Below are 17,320 nucleotides of genomic sequence, written 5' to 3' on the forward strand. Positions count from 1 at the left end.
GAGTCGGCGAGTTATCGCCGGCACCATGAACTCATTACAAAAAAATATTGCTCCATTCACCTTCAGTCGAACGTCAGGTTAAAATCCTTCTCTCGCCGAGAACAAAAATATGCTGATAGTGAAGTAGTACGTACGTCATGCTGGGGGGGGGGGGTGGGGGATGTGTTTTTTTTTTTTTTTAAGTTGGATAAAATGTAAACCTGCTCACAATGGTGAATGAAAAAGTATAACGAGCCGTTTATCGGTACTTGTACATGTATATCGAAGTACATTTATTTATTTATTTATTTTGATAATCATAAGTACTAATATTAATGATATAATCCCACGGTTTTAAAGGCGTTCGCACGTCTCGTACTCGTGTGAGTGTTTGTTCCGTGAACTTTTTGAACTCCACGCGAACATTCAGGGTTTGGTCCAAGGAAGGAAATAATTTCCAAAGAAACTTCACCATTTCGTTCACTTTATAAACTCCTTTAAATACGGGGGAACCTTCGCGTGAGAATAAGAAACAGTACAAATCACGCTGCTTCATCTCCGGAGAGATTGCTCAACGTCCTCAGGTAGTCATAGACGGCTCCTGCGCGGCTCGAGTGACGTCACGCGGGGGGCGGGGGGGGGGGAGCTATATCCGCGAGGGCGTGGCCACGCGTGACGTCACACGAGCCTCCTTCATTCATAAAACCCGCACCACAACAGCGCACCTTGGCACTTCACGTATTACCGCCCGAGTCCGGGTTAGAGAACGCTGTTACAAGCTGTTAGTTACAAGTTGTCCGGACGTTACAAGCATCACGATGACGTGCATCACGGTCGCCCTTCTTTGCGTCCTCCTTGGGCATCTCGTCTGGAGCAGCAGCAGCAGTAACGAAGGTGAGAATCGGGTGGGAGGTGATGGACGGGGATGTGTGTGTGTGTGTGTGTGTGTGTGTGTGTGTGTGTGTGTGTGTGTGTGTGTGTGTGTGTGTGTGTGTGTGTGTGTGTGTGTGTGTGTGTGTGTGTGTGTGTGTGTGTGTGTGTGTGTGTGTGTGTGTGTTTTTTATATATATATATCATTGTGGAGTTGTCGCTTTTATGAATTGCCTTCCACCTTGACTCTCACCACCCCATTGGCAACATCGGTGTTGGAGAATCCCAGGTGCGGTGAATCGGTTTCCCCACCTGTTGCAGGAACCGCCAACAGGTCGAGTGTGTGCGCCGCTCCGAACTCGCGGATGGGAACAGTCCCGTACATAATGGAGTGTGTGGGAGTGTGACAATAGCGGAGATCAGTTCGCCCGAATGCTCATTGGGAATGGCAAACAATGCGAAGGAAGGAAGGGGGAATTCCATGTGTAGGCGTCATTCAAACATTCACCAAAGGCCTTGTGATAGGACGGGCAACTTCCTTGGGAACCGTAAAAAAAAAACTAACTTGTGTCTCTTGATCGTAGTCCTTGTGGGTGGTGGTGACCCGGTGTGGGGTGAGGAGGTGGGCATCATCTGAAGTGTTGCGTCACATCTAGTGTTGGTTGTATTAACAGGTAATTATGGCACAAAGCAAGTGTTGTGATGCTTAATTATGGACGCCTGGGGGGGATATGCTGGCACAGCACATTCTGCTTTCATCGACCACCTCCTTTGGTCAACGAAATTGGGACACACATACACACATACACACATACACACATACACACATACACACATACACACATACACACATACACACATACACACATACACACATACACACATACACACATACACACATACACACATACACACATACACACATACACACATACACACATACACACATGTTCATTTTAATTGACAAAACTTTGTTTGTTTGTTTTTCCAGGGTGGAATCCCTTTTCACATTCACTTTCATGAGGTTTTTTTTTTTTGGTAATTGTTACCAATTATGATTGAAAAGTCACCGAAGCTTCCAATGAAGTAGTTTTAATTGACTAGTTAACAAATTCGCACATGGGTATTGATGGATTAATGAATAAATTATTCGATTCGTGAAATGGAATCTTATTGTTCCAAACGCTTGTTGGACTGGGATTCGAGTCCCAATGCTGCTCGCTGTTTGCATCAATACCGAGGTGCAGCCGGGCCGCTGATGCAGTGCCCCTGCGCATTTGTTCACGGTGCTGGCGATAACTCCCCGACTCTTTTTGGTAAGGGGGGGGGGGGACACCAAGGGATCTACGACGGGTTCTCCAGCTTAACGTCCGTTCCAGGGACCGCACACACTTTGATGAATCGCAATGCACGTGAAACATCAGGGTTGGAAGTTTCTAGCTTGGTGTCGATGAAAACTCAGGCTGGAGAGGTCGAAGGAGAGTCCGCCCACATACCTCCAAGCTATCCTGCCATGAATACCACGAAATGGAATGAATCATGACGAACGTGCATCACTATCCCGATGGATTTATAATCACGGAGAAAGTAAGGTGCAGCTCGCTTGACAAATGGTCATCGTGGTCACTGAGTTTTGGCCAAACTAGGAAACTTTCAAATTGTGGCTAGAACAGAGAGAGTTCTTGAACTGGTCAATGAGAGACGGGTCTCTGGAATGACACAGGTAGCCCATTTCTAATGGTGGTGGAATGTGGCTGAAGCCTGGAGGCAACACCATGGAACGTGTTTGATTCGTGTTTGCCTTTCTTGCTTCCCCCCCCCCCCCCCCCAACGGTAGTGAACCCCAGTGCAGTGATGTGATTGAACAGCATTGCACCATGAAAGCTCTTAATCAGTTATTGGGTGAATTTATGGAATTTGACTGATCGACAACAGGGGATTAGCCATGGTAAGCCCCAACCACCGCTACAAATGGCGGTGGTGAGACACTTGACAAACATCCAGTTTATGGCTGTGACTGATTTATGGTTAACAGGGCTGTGCATGCCCAAGCAGGGAGTGGTTGGTGGTTCCAAGAGGATTCATTTTCCAGTTTGGGAAGACGTTCTTCATTGAAAGGGAGATGTGTTGGCACAATAAAGTTCTTGGAAATCAGAAATCTATTGCACTTCGCTGACCATGTGTCGTCGAGGTATGAAAAAAGTAACACATTCACACATCTGAGGTATTCACACATTTGGCATCTTCCTAAGAATCGCCGATGTCCGTTTGCTGAAGCATGGGCAACTGGGCACCCCGCGTTCCTGATACTAACCAGGGCACCAGATGTGTTGGACCTGCTTCGAATCTGATGCGTGCTCTCCCTAGTTTGACTCCCTCCCCCTCTCTCTGATTTCAAGACAATGACATAATACAATTCCGACAAAGCAGTTTCGCATCTCCGGTCTCAACATTTGCTCGATGCAAGTGTATGCAGGTACTTCGGTTTATTAGGTTCAGGTGAGAGGAAGAAAGAGAAAAAGAACCAAATCTGTATATTAGCGGGGTGTGCTTACACTTTACAAGCATATCAACTGTGTGCTTCCCCATTGTCAGGTTGCTCATCTGCATCTGATTTTTCATTGATTTATATTTTCATTTAGGGACGCTTTCCGACGGTTCTGTTTATTGATTTCCCCCCCCCCCCCCGGTGTATCTGCTTCATTGTACATCGGCACACAAAATTTCAGCTTTTTCCATCACCAGGAAGGTACCGATCTTTAATATCGGTGGTAAGAAAGAGCTTTATATATTGGATATCTTGAGAAAGTGTCAGACTTCAGAACAACCCAAATTGACTGTCGAGTTTACAATGGCCGAGTTACATGAGAAAGTATGTTCAAGTATTCCTAACCCCAAGCAGGATATTGTAATGTTTGCAATTTTTGCATTTGCTGGTCATCTCTGGTGCTATCACGTTTTGCGGAATGTTGGAGCCTTGCGACAAGAAAGCCGTCCTATGTTCAGCCATGGTACTGCAATGTAAATCGGCTGCTCTTCCGCTCGCCTCAAGATTGAAATGTAAATTGGCCGATTCGTTCTGCCACAAAACTGCAATGTAAATAATCTTCACCTTTAAATTGCAACCCAAATTGGCCACTCTTCACCTCCAGCTCACAAATTCCATCGGCCATACTTTGGCAGCGAGATTGCCATGTTGATGCGCCGGGCTCTCGACCGAATAGTCCTACTGGCTCGATGGTGCAACCCTCCATGCACCCTGAACCTCAATGATGGAATGACCTTTCACGTACCGTTCATATTACTAGTTGTTGAAGATTGCAAGAGGGCAGAGACCAGAGCTGTGGTGAAATGCAATATCCGCGGCGCAATTTTCACTGCTTGGGTTTTATGACTGGTATTAATTAGGGCAGAGGCCTCGTGGTGGCCGATGGCCCATAAAATGTCAGGCTGAGTAAACGCCAAGCCAATGAATCAACACCGAGACCAAGCGGCACGGACGCGCAGCCAAACCACAGACACTGATTTACTCCTGTGCCTCGCACGCGGCCAAACGTTGACGTGCAAGAAATTTGTGCCGAGTCGGCAGCGGTGCCCGGAAAAAGGTGCTGAAATGACCCGTGCAAGTGCGGCTGCCAAGTCGGGCAGGAGAAACCGGTCTCCGGGTCAGGGTGTCTGCGAGCTTTGCGTAAACGTGCCACGATCAGATTCGAGACGGGCCAGGCTTTCCATCATGCAAAGGGCATCGTGGAAGAGAGATTAAAAAAAGAAGAGATTTTAAAAGAAGATATCAAAAAGAGTAGTAGCAAATGAGCCGTAGCTATGAAAATGGTTACAGCTGTTCACGTCCTGAAGCCCAGAGTCGGGGGCCATGTTTTAAAAGCACTTTGTTTATGATTTTAAGCTACATCAGCATAAGCCTTGAGTGCGGGGGTGTTTATTCCACATCCCATCGAAGCGAAAGCTGCCATTTTTCATATGTTATTCATCGGTTGTTTGTTGTCACTTGTGCTCATTCCTCTAAACAAAAGGAAGGGGATGGTTAGCATGGAGAGATGGCTAAGTCATCTCATGACTAAGGGGTAACTTCATCCTGGAGTGAAGGTATTCAATGGACTACTGGTGGTGTAATCGCACAACTATTCTTTCAACATCGCTTGCCAGTTACAGGTCGGACGTAAATCGAAGACGTCTGAGACTGCAGTGTCGAGGCAGAAATCTGAATCTTGGCTTGCACAATCTTTTACGAGTTGTGGAGTTTGTCCTGAACTCTTGTTTTTGGCTCTGCTTGGACCTATGGGAAGCTATGCTTGCTCTTCATCAGAGCCAGCAAAAGCAAATCCATCTCTGAGCTGAACTGATTTGATCTCCTGTTGAGAGCTCACTTATTAGACTCCCCATCTGAGCACCCATGCCATGGATGGATCAGGAAGGGTCCTTGTTATGCTTTGTGTTAATCCTTTACTAAAGCCATCGGAGGGAATTTTAAATTTAAATGAATCTATGTTTAAAATGAATTGGAGGCTCATACTCTTGACGAAGCTCCGGGGCGTAACGCGACTCGTTCGATGAGAAACGTTTCTATGCGAGAACCAATCCTGGATGGGTTTCCACTCCAATGGAGGATACTCGACTGGACGTGAAGGAATTAGTAATTTGATCAGGAGACCTGCGATTAACTTGTCGACTCTTCGCAAGGAACATCGTGGAATCTAACGTCCACCAATGAATGCCGACCGACAGGACGTCCAGTTTAACATCCATGCAAACGTATTGATGAATCGCTCTAGCTGTGAAATACGAGGATGGCAGTTTGTAGCCGGGACAGGATTTTAACCAAGACTCGACATTCAGAGGTGAGTGTGCATACATCAAGGACATTCTGCCATCCACAACTTTTTATTATTATTTTTTTTTAACCTGAGGACCTCACAAAGCCTTATAAACCTGCTTCCTTGCCATTACACTGCAATAATACTTTCTTTTTTTGTTGTTGTTGTTGTTGTTGTTGATATATTGATTCAAAATAATCAATGAAACAATTCACAAAGAAACCTCCGCGTTAAACTTTTTTTTTTTAAACTTCTGAACCAGGTCAATATGTCTCGAACTAGGCGATATCCCAAAGGAAGAATGTTTAGACAAAACAAAATAGTTGGTTGTAATAATAAAATGAAAAACCCAATTCGAGAGATAGCTGACTTTCTCGGTGCCAAGGAATTCCAATTCATGAAGTTTACCATTTGACTGTGACATCGGTGCAGTAGTTTCTCGTAAATGCTTGTACGCCTGCATGTTTCTTCGTTTAGCTTACTGCAGTCGCTCGTCGCCTGTGTACAAACGCCGGCACGGCATGGTAGCTGTGTTTTGTGATAATGGCTCAAACGCCGTTGCCTCCCTCATTTCTGGCACGGTACAATTTCATAGAGCATTAGGTTCCACTCTGGCACGACTGGTCAATTGGTGTATAACGCATGATGGAAACCTCTTAGGTGGCTCTTCGGAGAACCGGGCAAGGAGGTTCAACATCGCAAAGCCTCCTGTCCCCGATACAATGTCGAGTGCGAAATGCATCCTCGCTGTCCTGCCATACTTGTTATGGTTATTTCATTTGGAATAAAATGTTCTTAAAGAATTTTGGGACCAAATTCGGGATGCATCTCATGCGTGCAAAGGCCTCGATTTTGTATGAAAACCTACGCTGCAAAGTATTCTTTGCTGAGTTGCTTAGCACGTGTATAATCGAGGAGCTACCTGTATCCAATTCTAAATGTTATTCTTGTCAAAAAGTTCCACAGGCAGAACACATTGTAGGGACGAATATGCGATCCATGTTGAATGGAAGGTTAAGCCAGCTGTCTTGTCTGTTTTAAATTGTCTAGGGACATCATGCTTCCTTAACCCCCCCCCCCCCTCCCAATCCCTTGGGTATGGCTAAAGTCGAAGTCGAAGCAACTACTACTAACTCACTCAAAGATGTGGATTCTTGCGAATGTGCAACAAACTCCACCTTTAACCGCTCGGTGGTGTCATTGGCGTTAACGTGATTTGAGAGTACATCCTGAGTATGAAGAGACGGATGAGAAGTAAAAGAATAAAATAAAACTTTTTCCACATTCCATCGATGGAAAGCACAACTAATGCTATTCAGACATAGGAAATCTCTTGTGCACACCTAAGGAGTATAAATTATCTTAAATTGGATGAGTACCAGGTAATTATAATGGATGTACGCTGGTCTCCAAATTTCAGTGGTTATAGATGATGTATCGATTACGAGCAATAAGGTTCTGTGCCTGTATCTCCATCTCCCATCTCCCATCTCCCATCTCCCATCAGCCCAGATAAGGCATTTGGATAGGAGAGAGTTAATAAGGTCAGCTAGAAATCAAAGCTTGGCAATCAAAAAACCAATTAATCTCCACAAGTATCATCTTGTCACGCAAACTTTTTAGGGATCAATATGACTCGACATTTTATTGGAACACTTCCTATACGTATTATGGCCGAACTGAGCCCCTTCAAATTGGATCAGGATAGAACACCTGGGTTTTCCAATGTTTCTCAGTTTTTTTTTTTGTAAAAAAATTTTTTTTTTTCAAAAATTCCATTCCTGTGATGCTCCACCGGGTGTGGTTGTTGTTGAATGGTAGACATTGTTAGGCTTTCTGTGTTTAATGCTGGTTCAACGTGCCTCGTTTCTTGCAGTAAACCTACTGGACACCATCAGCACCGTGGGAGAATTGGACTGGACAGCATCCGCAGATGGGGTGGGTATTCAAGTTGATCTTTACTTGTCTTGGGTTCAAGGGTCTAAGTGAGTCGTATTTGTATTGAAACCATAAGGCTGGATGTGTAAGGAAAGTGTGTTTGGGTTGGTGTTGATTGCATGCAAAACCCAAGTTTCTACAGTTATTGGTGAGAACATGAGTTTACAAAGTAGATTTTTTTTTTCCGGCACAAAGTAAAATATTTAGAATGCCATCTTGATATGAGAGATATATATATATATATATATATATATATATATATATATATATATATATATATATATATATATATATATATATATATATATATATAAAAAACACATTTCAACAGAGCTCAAAAGTTTATTTTAGCTTGAAATAAAATGAGCATAACAATATGTGAACGAAACAATAGCAATGAGTCAATACTTCAGTAATGGTAGTGTGATTGGTCAGGGTGGAAAATGAAATGGGCCCATGAGTGGCTGCAAAGTGCCAGGGAAGGGCAGAAGGGCAGCAAAAGGAAGTGTCTAAGAAAGGCTGGAAGGGAAGGGCCGAGATGGTTTGCGAGTGGAATGGGGAGGGGCGCGTTGGGTTTGGAGGGGTGAAGGTTCCGGTGACTTTGGGTGCCGGTGCATGACTTGTAGGGCGTCTCCTGCTGTGGGATTTGCCTGCAGCAAAAAAATTGTATGTCCACTCAGCCTTCTCAATGGCTGGACCATTCAGCTTGCAGAGTAACGGGAAGGGTTATTCATGTTTTAATTGGAATTCAATGTGGTGCATAAACCTCGAGGAGTGAACCCTGACAGCTTGATGCTGGTGGGCCAATAGAAGTGTAGCAATCTCTTAAATGCATTCATTGAGACCCAGCTGGACGGCTCTCAGACAAATTCTGACAGATTTATTTTATTGCTATCCTGCTTCAGGCCTGGGCCTAGACTGTTTCCAGTTCTGCGTGAAATGCATGCAGACCTGCGGTTATCAAGTTCAGAGCAGCGGTCAACATCTGTTTTGCCTTGCACTCGGTTGCAATTGTAGGAAGATTAATGATTGGGGAATGCAGCTAAAACCTCCGAAATGGAGAGTGAGAGAGAGCCGTTGACCCCCTACTGAGGATCTCGCGCCAGGAAACCTTCTAAGGAATATTTAAAGGCAGTGGTAGTCTCAAGCCGCCATCATAACTCGGTTTGTGATGTTTGAACAGCTGTCTCCAGCAGGCCCAAAGCCGTTTTGGTGCCTAAAGCATGCCTGTAGTTCGACTCCCTGCCGCCAGAGTACCTGACCTATCCACATGGGTTAGGCCTGATGCCTTTTGCAGCCGCATCGTGCCCCAGCACCTGTTTAGCCTCTGCGTACCAACGTGGCAGAGCTAATTGTCCAGTCAATAAGTTTCCTTGGAAATGTATCTTTGTTCATTTAACACATCAACATATTATTTATAACTTATCCGAAACGTCTCCTTTCATATACATCGCTTTTCCACATTTACCATGTTTGACAGCTTTTACGTGTCTGCATACATGTTCCTTGTCTACTTGGTCCACTCAGCTCTCCAGTCCTGTCTATATGTCCTGATGTATTTGCGCTGCCTGTCTGTTTGTTCCTTCCCGGTTTCTATATCCTCCCTTGCACACACTCCCTTGGCTCTGTCACTGTGTCAGTACCACCCCTCTGTCTTTCATCTCTTCTGTAAAAACAGTGGATTAAATAAATAAATAAATAAAGCAAATCAAAAGATCAGGTTCGCTGCATTGCAAGTGAATTGTTTCATAAATATGCCATTCCAAAGGGATAAATTTTAAGAATGAAAAAAAGTCACTCACAATACGTTGCATTATACGAGTATGTACATGCAATCATGGAAGTCATAAAAGGCAAGTTTGCAAAAAAAAAATTAAAATATAAAATAACTTGTACATAGAATACACCATGATGAGAGAAAAGATGAGGCCTCAAGTCACTTTTGAGACGTACTCGAGTTTTTATTAAATTTTCAGAAACCTTACGGGTGCTGTTTCTCCTTCCCCTCTGTTTTGATCTGCAGTGGGAACAACTTCCAGTGAATTTGAACACAAGCTTGACCGTACAGGCCTTCCAAGTTTGCAACGTAAACGGCCCAAAGTACGACAACTGGCTTGTCACCGAGTGGGTGCCCCGCCGAGAGGCAGACCACATACTCGTGGAACTCAATTTCACGCTGCGAGACTGCAGCAGCCTCCCTGATCATACCAGGAACTGCAAGGAGACGTTCAACTTCTTATATGTTGAGTCCAATGGAGGTCCACCCCCAAAGCCTTATGGGAAGCACTTTGTCAAAATTAGCACCATTGCAGCTGATAAAATCTTCACGGAAATTGATGTTGGTGATCGTGTGCTCAAACTGAATACAAGGGTTATTAAGCTTCGGCCATTGTCAAAGCAGGGATTCTACTTGGCGTTCCGAGATACTGGGGCATGTGTGGCACTCGTGTCTGTGCGTGCCTTCTACAAGAGGTGCCCAGACACGATTCGAGACTTGACCAAATTTCCGGCCACCATTTCCAACACCGAACTACTGGAGATATTTGGTACGTGTGTGCCAGAAGCTATCACTAAGGAAACTCCTAGATTATACTGTAACAGCGATGGCAAGTGGGTCGTTCCCATCGGAAGATGCGTCTGCAAACCTGGTTATGAAGCCTTTGGAGAAAAATGCAGAAGTGAGTTGTTTGTTGGTTCTTTTCCTCATATTGCAAGGATTGTAATGTTTTATTCATCATAACTGAATGAATCACCCCTTTGTGACTGGTTTTACATCTAGCTTTTTGAAGGCACAAAGAAAAAGTTGTAAATCATGTCTTACGTGATTGGTCTGCCAATTAATTTGATCACGTGCAGCTGTCTTGCTGCTTGTTGCGTCATACTTGGGAGTATGGTTGTGCCAATGATTTGGTACACCACGTAGGTTAAGGCAGGAATTTGGAATTTGGCACACAATGGCCTACTCTTTGCGAAAGACACTGTGGCATCATAAACTTCCATCGGTAGGTAATAGTCGATGGGACACTGACTTAAAGTTGTGTCGAAGGGACTGTGCACCCACTGATGTAAAGAAAGCATCATGGTGGCATTTTATAGTTTGGTGTGGAATTTGCCCCAAACAAGACACCTTGCAGTTATTTACACAACCTACTGAGCTGTTCCGTTCAGTCATCTGGTCTGCGATGCTGGTGTACCGATCTGTAGTTATTATTATATGTTTTTTTTTTCCTTTACACCACTTATTTATTTAGTAAACCACTAACTTTATTCTGTATTATAATCTGAAAAATTACTTTGGAAATCCACTAAAGAACATTTGGTTTCCAAACTCAGATCAGATCAATATGATGACTCTTCAAGCATTTAATACCACAAGGAAAGGTACCCTGACTACTCTCCGCACAGCCATGCAACTCTCTGCTCTCACATCATCTACCTGCGCAACTACCCATTATATTCTCTATCTTCATAAATGCTGTCCTCCGTTGTATCGTTCTTAGAATGTTAAAGTTCCTTGGTTATCTCTTACATGAGCCTCTTTCTCCATAAAGATAAAAAGTGTATTTTAAGAGGAATATCAGAAAACTTTGACTTCAGGGCAGTTCATTACTAGTTGAACCAAAAATAATTCAAAATGGCAGAATTGCAATCCAAACCTTTGTCTCCAATATAATGAATGTATTGGTTTGTAATTGGATGCAATATGTTCATCCAAAAAATTATTACAATTCACTTTATTATCCTTCAACTGTTCCTTAGACGAACTTGCTTCGTCTTTAAAAAAAAAATAATAAAATAAAATTTAACGTTATATATATATATATATATATATATATATATATATATATATATATATATATATATAATATATCGTGGACCTTTTACACCTGGAATGGAAGGATAGCTTGGAGGTATGTACACCTTTAAGCCATGTAGCCTTTCAGATCTCAACCAGGCTATAAACTGTTAACCTGGTGTTTCAAAGACTGTGATAATTTTACAGTCAACAGATCCTTTGATATTAAGCCAGAGGACCACTCCAAAAGGACTGGTCACCATTGGACTTTAAAAATCCCACTGTCTCTCACCAAGAGTAGGAAAGATATTGCCGTCACGTTGAACAAATTACAAAATCCTGCCCAAATCTCCTTCAGCCGAATGTTGGGTCTGGCCATCCGGTTTGTGAAAGACTTGGGCCAAAAACGTATGGCCAGCCCCATGTGAAGCTGGGGATAATTGGGGCCCATTAAAGAAGAGAGATTATCCTTTTTTTTCTGCCCACGATTTGACTCGTTAGAAAATATTAGCATAAAATTTATAACCCGTCACATTCCAAATAGGTTTTCTCGTGTTCAGCACGTAAAATATACCGACATGAAAGATGCCTCAATGGTGAAGCAGGGGAATGGGGGGGGGGGGAATATTTTTCATTTTCAAAACATCTTGTTTCCTTTTCCTACATGGTGTGCTCCAGAATTCTCTGCATTGGTCGAGAGTAGTAAAGAACTCAAAGGGAATGTGTACAAGGCATCCGTCATTCGCTTGAATCATGAACTTCCTTTGATAATCCCCAAGGAATTCTGTAAGCCTGAGTTTCGAGCCCCCCTGACCCCCTTCATCAACAGAACATTTACAATGGATACATTTGTGTTTGTTGAACAATGCAACCTGAAAAGTTATCCCATTTTATTTTGGTAGTCCTCGTTTGCTCAATTTGTAATCCTTGCCGTAGTTTATGGTCGATTTCATGATCGGTTTTCCTTCTGTTCCTGGTTTGTCCATTCCCACATTATGAGGGCATAGGTGAGGTGGTGAATTTTCGTTTTAAAAGAAAATGACTTGCATGCCTTCTCGACCTGTCCAGGATATCTCGGGACTTGCGATGAGACGTTTGAGGATAATTTGACTTTTAACCCATGGCAAGTGGCCTTGTCACGCAATCGTCCACCAATGTCATTAAGACTTCATGCAATTTGCTCAGATCAAAATCTAGGACCCTTTTCCAAGTGTTGGTGACACAAAAAAAATATATTCATCAGCATGTTGAATTTACACAGTTAACTCTTCCGAAACAAGAGATTGGAGACCCTCGCCAGGACTTGTTTTGTGGACTGGTGTGTCATGTAATTAATTAGAACTACCACTTTATAACTGTTTACAGTGATGACCAGGTATCAGGACATCCTGCTTTGATTGGACACCTGACCCTGACCCATGATGTTTTTTATTATTATTATTATTATTATTATTATTATTGGATTAAAATAAATTCAAATCAAATGAAAGACCAAATAGGTATAGTCCTGTATTGGAGTCATCAGAAGAAACCCAAACAAGAAAAGATCAAGTCATCCGGAGGAACCTGGATAGGATTCAGATTTCAGCTGCTACTACTCTACCCTCAAACCCATCCATGTACAGACAAGTGAGCCTTATTCAAATAATAATAATAAAATCAAAAGAACCCAAACAAAAAAATAAATAATTCTGGCCACCAGACCATGCATCCAATCAAGTTGAAATTTAAAACGTGCATTTCCCCATCACCACGAGATTATAATTTTGAAGTTTTACATCGATTTTATTAAGCAATTGCAGAGAAAACATTTAATATTTTTCTTCAATCTAATATGATTGCCAAACTATGTGACCTATCAATTATTCCTTATCAAACTTGTACACCCAAGGCTTGGGGAACATTTGTGTGAAGTTTCCCCTCAATCTGTCCAACCGTTCTGGAGAATTTTTAAAATATGTTTTAGGGTAAATCCAAATCGTCTTCCAAACCATGTGAACCATTTTTATTATCGTGGATAGGCGGTCATACTTGTAAAGTTTCACCTCGATCTGTTCAACCACTTCAGAGAATAAGATTTTTGAAGGTTTTTTTATTATAATTATTATTATTTTTAAACAATATGGCTGCTGAATCACGTGACTGACGTCATCAATTTTTTTTTTCTGTGGACTATTTTATCCCTCAATGACCCTCAAATTTTCATACTGATCAGGTGTAGCGTTGTACATATGTAATTATGAAGTTTTAAAGAAGGTGCCTATGACGTGATAAAAATCACACTTATTCCCCATGAGGAGTATTTGCTGTGTGCCGAGTTTAAATTTTTTTTCCTTGGTGTGGTTTCAGATAGATGTCAAAAGTTTTTCCCTTTTTTCAACATGGCTGCCACACCATGTGCCTTATGATGTCATAATTATCAATGGAGTATTCGCTCCTTTGGTGAAAATTTTGTCTCAATCTGACAAGCGGTTGCGGAGAAAAACATTAAAGTTCTGTGCGGACAAACAAACAAATGGATTCAAATGTAATACCTTCTCATTGGGCGAGGGTAAAAATGAAATTGCTCAAGTCGAAGGACAATTGGGTTCATTTGGGTGTCGGTCACAAGCTATTCCAGTCGGTACTCAATGTTGGGACTGAACTCTGAAGTGAGGAGCAAATGTACATGTTCGCTTCCAGGATATTTCATTCCTGAGAGTTCTGGTAACGAATGGTTTGGAGTGTTTCCACCATCCATATTCAGAATACTCATCCAAGTTAAAATGAATCGGGAGTTTGTGCGAACTGTTTTTCTCCTTTCGATGGCATGGCTTGAGTTAAGTTGTGAGCGTCATTTGGCCCTCTGAACGGCTTGGATTTAATATTAAAAATACGAGTTCCCTTCCAAGGAACTTCAATGCAGGAGGGGGCCATTGGGCTCATGAAGCATGCACAATGGTTCCCAATGTATGGTTGCTTGTCTGTTCTTTATCATTTTTTGATGCTAAACATTAAGTAGGGAAGCAGCACATGGTCTTTTTTATTTATTTAATTTTTGGTATGACTCTTCTGGGGATGGAACTGCCAACCTTTCAAGACTCGGTGCAGATCGATGCTCCAACCATTAGACCACCGAGTCTGGTTAAATAAATTAACCAGAATAACCATAATGCCACTGTTGAGCAAGAACATCAATTTCAGTGTTGATAGCCATGTCGTGCCTTCGTGCATGCTTATTGGCTGTGAAATATTTGCACGATATGTGTAAGAAATGGATTCATCACATTTTTCTTGTTGTAGAATCATTTCCATGAGGTACATGAACATTCCACTGACGATGCTGTTCAATCATTGATGTTAAATATTTCATACAATTGTGTCCATCTCTCCCATTCATTAAATTGGGTTGGCAGGACAGCCGAAAGGTAAGCCCATATTCTTCTGAGCTGCCGGGCCTGGGTTCAAACCCGACCCAGCTATACACCGCCATCCTGGTGTTTCACATGAAGGGTGACACCTCGATATGGATGCAAAGTCTCAAGCCCGTATGCCAACATTGGTCTTGGGTGTATGTTAGCTGCTGGAAAGGCAATGGCAAACCACCCAGCATAACCCATGCCAACAAACCGCCTCAGCAGCACCGATGCCCTGTCAAGCGGCAGCTCAATTTGATACATTAATGACTAGTTCGCGTTAATTTTTGCAAAGAGTAATAAGATGTTCTATTGTTCGCAAAATATTTATCTTTTCTTCTGCGGTGTTTTGTTATGATGCAAAAAAATGGAATGTAAATCTGTCGTTCCACTCTTTAGTCGCATCAAAATTTCCATGAAGATTCAGTGGCATGACCTTTTCAGATATAGTGACTTTCTTTGAAAGTTTCTTTTTATTCTCATCTTGTCCACGAGGTGGCTGGATCCATATGCTGATACGGGCTCATTTTATCAATTGATCTAGTTTATTTTCTTATCCTTCTCTCATGGATCTAAAAGTCTTCTTATGCCCGCAGCAGATGCTTCGCCGGTTGAAAATTGCCAAGGAGATAACATCTTTTTTTTGGTGTGTTCTTCAAAAAAAAAAAAAAAATTTGTGTTGTGTATCAGTCATCGGAAGAGACCAAAATACAATCGAGGCACTTTAAAAAAAGGTGGCTTCAAAGCATGCAAACATTAAACAACGATGATGTTAAAAATGATGGTACTCCATTCATCCATCACACCCTCATCAACAAAAACATCCATTGTCCCTGTTGTCAATTTGGTGTAACACGGTTGTTGGGGCTAACATTAAAACAAAGGAGTTATCCCTGTATCTTATTCACAACAATAACTTTTTATACTGAAAATTGTAATAATTTAACTGTGACTTTGGGATAATTAAGAGATATTTTGTATTGCTTGATTCTTTGTCGTTCGTTCGTTCATATATTTTTTCTATCTACCTTCAGTGAGCGTTATATAGGCCGATAGAGGAGCTTGCATGCATATCCTGTACATGAGACATGAGGCATGAGATCATTGCACTTTACTCGTAGCAAGAAGTTCCAAGACGAATAATAATCAATGTCCCATACTCTTTACATGGTATCTGTGCTGCTGAATTAGTTTCTTGGTGCGGGCTCTGCTGGCTAGTTTGCCCATGCCTTTCCAGCAGTCAGTTGAGATATATTTGTGATTTGTTCAACATGCCGGCGATAACTCACCTACTCGTCACAAAATACGCCATGGTATCTTTAACATCCTCCAGAAACCAGTGCTGGCAGACAGGCCACCCGGTGGATGGCACGTGTACTCATGCCTAGTTCTACTACTGAAACACCAGGGTGACAGTTTATAGTGTGGCCGAGATTCAAACCCAGGCGAGATGACTTGATAGCGGGTGTGCGTACCTCGAGGCTATCCTGCTATGCCTGAAGACGATATGAGACAAAAGACAAACCAGCACAGGATATGGGAGTTGAAACTAGAATCCCAGATTCACTAGTTGAGTTCTTAGATGACGATGCCAAACAAGCCAATCAAAATTGACCTGATAAGGCAATTATTTGAGGTCGGTAAGGTTAATGTTTTCGGTGTTGGTTGCGGTCGGTCGGAATTGTAATGGGACATATAAACGTTTGAGGTGAATGTGACGTTTGAAAATGATGCCATTGTTGAAAAAAAATAAGGGAAGTAAAAAGGTGAAGAAGCCTTTTCAGATGATTAATGTAATGCTATGAGTATGCTTTGATTTGTCAGAATATCCCATAATTAGCGCTTGGGTGAATTTTCATGATACAATTCTAGAATTTTTATTTTACAAACTCTGCTAGCCTCAGATTTCTAAGCGGCTGCTTAACTGAGTGTTGGGTGTGAGACAGCTGGGTGAGGTGTGAACTCTGACCAAGTGTCAGGGTGCTAGGAGTTTGGTAAAGACTACGTGAATTGTTTGGCATGCTGGCGTGTCTCAACAAAACTCACAAATTCCATATGTGCGACATGCCGGCTGGACAGACCTGGAAGCCTTTGCAATATTTTAACTGTTGGTAAAAGCTTGGAAGGCAATTTCTGCCAGTCCCAGTCCCCACCCCAAATACTTTTCGAGACTTTGTGTGCTGAGTCGGTTTCAAAGTGGTGTTTTTACTTCGTGCTCTTTATAGCAACGGTCTCAAACGGGGCACGATTAAAAGATTACAATTTAATATCTATTGTCACATTGCTGTCGTGTTTTGCCGGTGGACCGCACAGGCCCTACTATTAGCAGTCACCAGGCCATCTGGTGCTATCGGGTAACCTTTTTTGGACTTTCTGAAAGCCCTGCACTTATCTCATCTGAAACTATGGTGGTCGCTTTAAGTGGACCAATCCATTTGCGCATTCCTCTTTAGTTTATCAAGTTCTGAAATATCAAATCTTGATGAGCCTTGCATCAAAATGAGATTTTT

General features: G+C 42.4%; 1 protein-coding gene across 3 annotated transcripts in view; it reads left to right on the top strand.

The window, feature by feature from the left end:
• The first annotated feature begins 700 nt into the window (after nt 1–700).
• LOC147020355 (ephrin type-A receptor 4-like) overlaps nt 701–17,320 on the top strand; it is a 44,797-nt gene continuing 28,177 nt past the window's right edge. For all 3 annotated transcript variants that reach the window (XM_085895666.1, XM_085895668.1, XM_085895667.1), the window contains exons 1-3: nt 701–873; nt 7,558–7,619; nt 9,643–10,297. In XM_085895666.1, the coding sequence (XP_085751792.1) occupies nt 798–873; nt 7,558–7,619; nt 9,643–10,297 (793 nt within the window). In that variant the 5' untranslated portion in view covers nt 701–797. The remainder of the gene's footprint in view (nt 874–7,557; nt 7,620–9,642; nt 10,298–17,320) is intronic.

The sequence above is a fragment of the Eptatretus burgeri genome, chromosome 9, assembly GCF_056783735.1.
Source record: "Eptatretus burgeri isolate ZD-2024b chromosome 9, Ebu_testis_v1, whole genome shotgun sequence".
Taxonomy (NCBI): domain Eukaryota; kingdom Metazoa; phylum Chordata; class Myxini; order Myxiniformes; family Myxinidae; genus Eptatretus; species Eptatretus burgeri.